The sequence below is a fragment of the Drosophila santomea genome, chromosome 3R, assembly GCF_016746245.2.
Source record: "Drosophila santomea strain STO CAGO 1482 chromosome 3R, Prin_Dsan_1.1, whole genome shotgun sequence".
Lineage (NCBI taxonomy): Eukaryota > Metazoa > Arthropoda > Insecta > Diptera > Drosophilidae > Drosophila > Drosophila santomea.
Window position 1 is genome coordinate 6,959,418 of NC_053019.2, and position 3,469 is coordinate 6,962,886.

At 41.4% G+C, this 3,469-nt stretch overlaps 1 protein-coding gene across 1 annotated transcript; it reads right to left on the reverse strand.

Annotated features, from left to right (window-relative positions):
* Positions 1–2,083: 2,083 nt before the first annotated feature.
* Positions 2,084–2,251, reverse strand: LOC120453779. Its single transcript, XM_039638626.1, has one exon. It carries the CDS (start codon positions 2,249–2,251, stop codon positions 2,084–2,086), a length of 168 nt encoding a protein of 55 aa, XP_039494560.1.
* Between the last annotated feature and the right edge of the window lie 1,218 nt (positions 2,252–3,469).

Sequence of the window (3,469 nt, forward strand, 5' to 3'; positions counted from 1 at the left end):
CAAATGTTTGGGAGCCCACCAGAGTCATCAATATAAACCAACCAAAACCGCAGGCAACTAATGACTAACTGCATAAGTAAAGCGAAAGGAAGCCTGGTTTCAATATGATATCTTGCAATACCCTTATTTGTTTGCTGAATAAAAAACACCACAGTGAATAAAATAATTATAATGTATATTAATTTAAATCGTTTTCTATTTATTCACTTCAGGATTCGAGGCGTTTTCTAGACTAACTTAAGGCGTAAAATATATGTTCAGAAAGCTCATGAGCAGAAACAGGATAAAACTAAAAATGAAACAATCACTATATAACATAGCTATGTATATATAAACGACTGTTTTTAACTCTGAGAATAAAGGCAGATTGGGAAATATCTGCGGTACCCCGTTCTAGGGTATAATGAAGCAAACATTTGGGCGAGTTACTCTTCTTGCCGGCCAGCAAAATAGTACCAAATGTCCATGAGCCGAAGCCACCAGCGCAGCAGTTTATCATTGTGAGAAAGAGCCCCCGGTCCAGTCCGCTCCCCGACTCCCCATCTCCCTCCCACACAACAGCCGTCTCTTTCGGAGCTGCCGAATCAGCAGTGAAGGACAACGATGTCAGCAACAGGAACAAAGGATGACCTCCGCCGCCTGCAGTCCACAGCACACCAAGGCATTTATAAACCACCAAAACGAGACGATGACGATGACGACAACGACGAGCATTGACCAGAAAGTTAGGGAGACGGACGAAGGGGGCCATGGGAAGGGGCAGAGGATGGCCAACTGCAAGAAAATGCCACAAAACTGTTTGGTTTTCTTGCATTTTCAGATCCCCGCTCAAAACGCCCCAGCGGCGAGCAAGGAAAACAACGCACCAAGTCTTGACAGCTGACATCTTGGGCAGGGAGCAGCCAAAAAATATTCAGGGCCCATTGTTGGTCCTGAGTTCCTAGGATTCTGCAAGCGACAGCTGAAAAGTAAAAGTTCGTCATTCAATATATGCGTGTTTTTGAGTTTAGCCACGCCAATGACAACTTTCTCCGACAATAGTTTCTTAAAAGTCAAGATCTAAAAGGTGCTACGGTGATTGTGCTTCAAGTCGAATTGTCTTAAATATATGAGGAAATTCGATTATTAATTTAATTTACAATTTTTATTCTAATATTTAAAAGTTTATATTTAGAAAAGAGATTCTTTTGCTTTGGATTCGATTATCCTTTTAAAATAATCTCTCGGTTGGGTTAACCTGACCCGCATTACTATAAATATGCATTCGTTTCAAGGATACCTTCAAGGACCGAGACCGAGAACGAGAACGAGAACGAGACCGATACCAACCTTACCTATTCCAAGCCCTGACAACGAGTTGCAAAGCCAGCAAAGCGTGAAATTTCAATTTAACCCATTAATAAACCCAGCTGAAAATCTCCAGGGAATGCAATCAGGAGCACAGAGAGAAAGACACAAAAATAGACAATAGTCAAAGGCGGAGCGATCCCCCAACTATTCATATCCCACCCCCAGTTTCCCGTCCAACTCTTTGGTTAGTCATCTCCTGGAGCGGCAGCGGCCACAAAACAACTTTGGACTACATTTCACAGGAGTCTCACACACACACCACACACACACACCCACATCCAGGGAGAAAAAGCCAACAAAGAGAGACAGCGGCTGCCACGCCCACAATTTAGACGATTTCACACAACAGAATCGCATAGAGGGCGGGCGATGCGGGGGTGGGGCAGCACTTCCGTTTCCGCTAGCTTGCACTGATTGTTTTATATCCTGTCAGAGGACACGCCGTTGCCGAAATTCACAAACTTGTTTTGCGCTTTCTTGGCGACTTGACTAAGAAGCGGGCCGATGCACTCAGCAAATACTTGTTAAATAAATCCAAACCAATCTATGTCAATTTAAATTTATAACAAATTTGTAAAAAAAAAAATAGTAAGATGAAAAAAAGTTTGGAACTCTTGAAGGTAAGCTTTTAAGTATGTTTTACGTTTTAAGTATTTTCTTTTCTTTTACATGACCAGCAACTGAATATTATTATAACACGATGCTATGTCAGCTAAGAATATATTACTAGAGGTTATTTTGGAGGCTTTGACCCATCTGACCCATCCCCAACAATTCTTCCAGTGTAGTGAGATAGTGGATTGCTGGATTTCGGGTCCCTCGACTGTCGTTGCATTGCTGCGGCATTTGAATGCGGTCCTCGTCCAGTGGCGTCCTGCGAGAGAGCCCAGCATCCTTGCATATTTAATCAAAGTGAATTACAAATGCCACCAGACAATGACAGTGCCAACTTGGCAAATGACGATGGAGTCGACGCCCGTCCTTATCAATTTGAAAGTGTTATATATAACACCAGGACCAGCGCCAAGATAATGTTTCTTTGTTCGTTGAACAGCGCGGTAGCGAAGCAGTAAGCGTGTTGTAGCTTGTAATTTGCGTTAGCATGATCAAAAAGCATTCAGTTAATAATGAGACGAGCAGTCCATTATTTTGTCATTGATGGGGGCCGAGCACTTGCCGAGCCCAACCACCTAAGAAATACCGCTCTCCCCTCGGAAAAGTTAATTTATTTCTTTTTCTCAGCTTTTTCCCGGCTCCCAAAAGGTATGTATTTGGGGAAAGAAGCAAAGTTAAGTTTATGGTTTGCACCTTTTCCCCTTGAACGGAAGAAGTACCCTTAAACTTCCCTTACCTTCGCTCTTTAGGGGCTTCTCCTTGCTTAACCCAATCTCAGCCCCTGGGCGACAGTTTAATAATTACTCATTTTGCTTTTCTAACCAAATTGCTTTGTAAAAAATGGCAAAGTAAATGCAAAACGGTTTCCATTTTCTATATAAACCTTCCCGATTTTAGCGTCACCGGCTTGTAGTTAATTTACCCTTTTCTTTTAGGTCTTGATAAGTTCTTCAATTGTTTTTTGGGTTTTCCGTTTTTTAAATTTGGTATTTAATTAAAAACGATTTCTTCACCTTTCTAAACCGTTTCATTTCGGTTTATTTATGAGAAGGAACAAAGCTATTTTTATGTCAGGTTGCTGCGCAGAGCCTCTAATTATTTATATGGCTATTGTTGTACCGAACTGAAAATAATAATAATTTAAATTGTAAACTTACTGCCGGCACAATAAAGGGCAAAATCAAAATCAGGCACGTGGCAAATTAAACAATATTCCGAAAAATATGAAAACAATTTTCCCACGACACTGCCTACCCCACTTCGAATTTTAAATTCCCTCCGGGGCCCGCATAATTTTTGACGCATAGAAATTTTTCTACATTTCAAATTCGAAATAGTTCGGCCCAACGAGTCAATGAAAAGTCCCTGTGGGTGCAATAAGACGGTCAGAAAAAGCGTAATTGGACCCAAGACATGAAAGTTTCTAGCCAGACCCAAAGAAAAATATTTATGCACTGCGGTGGGTCGGTAGCGTTTTATAGACTTTGATTTTATGACTACTGCA

What these genes read in the sequence shown, in the direction of transcription:
- LOC120453779 (XM_039638626.1), bottom strand. Translation starts at nt 2,251, where the DNA reads ATGCAAGGATGCTGGGCTCTCTCGCAGGACGCCACTGGACGAGGACCG.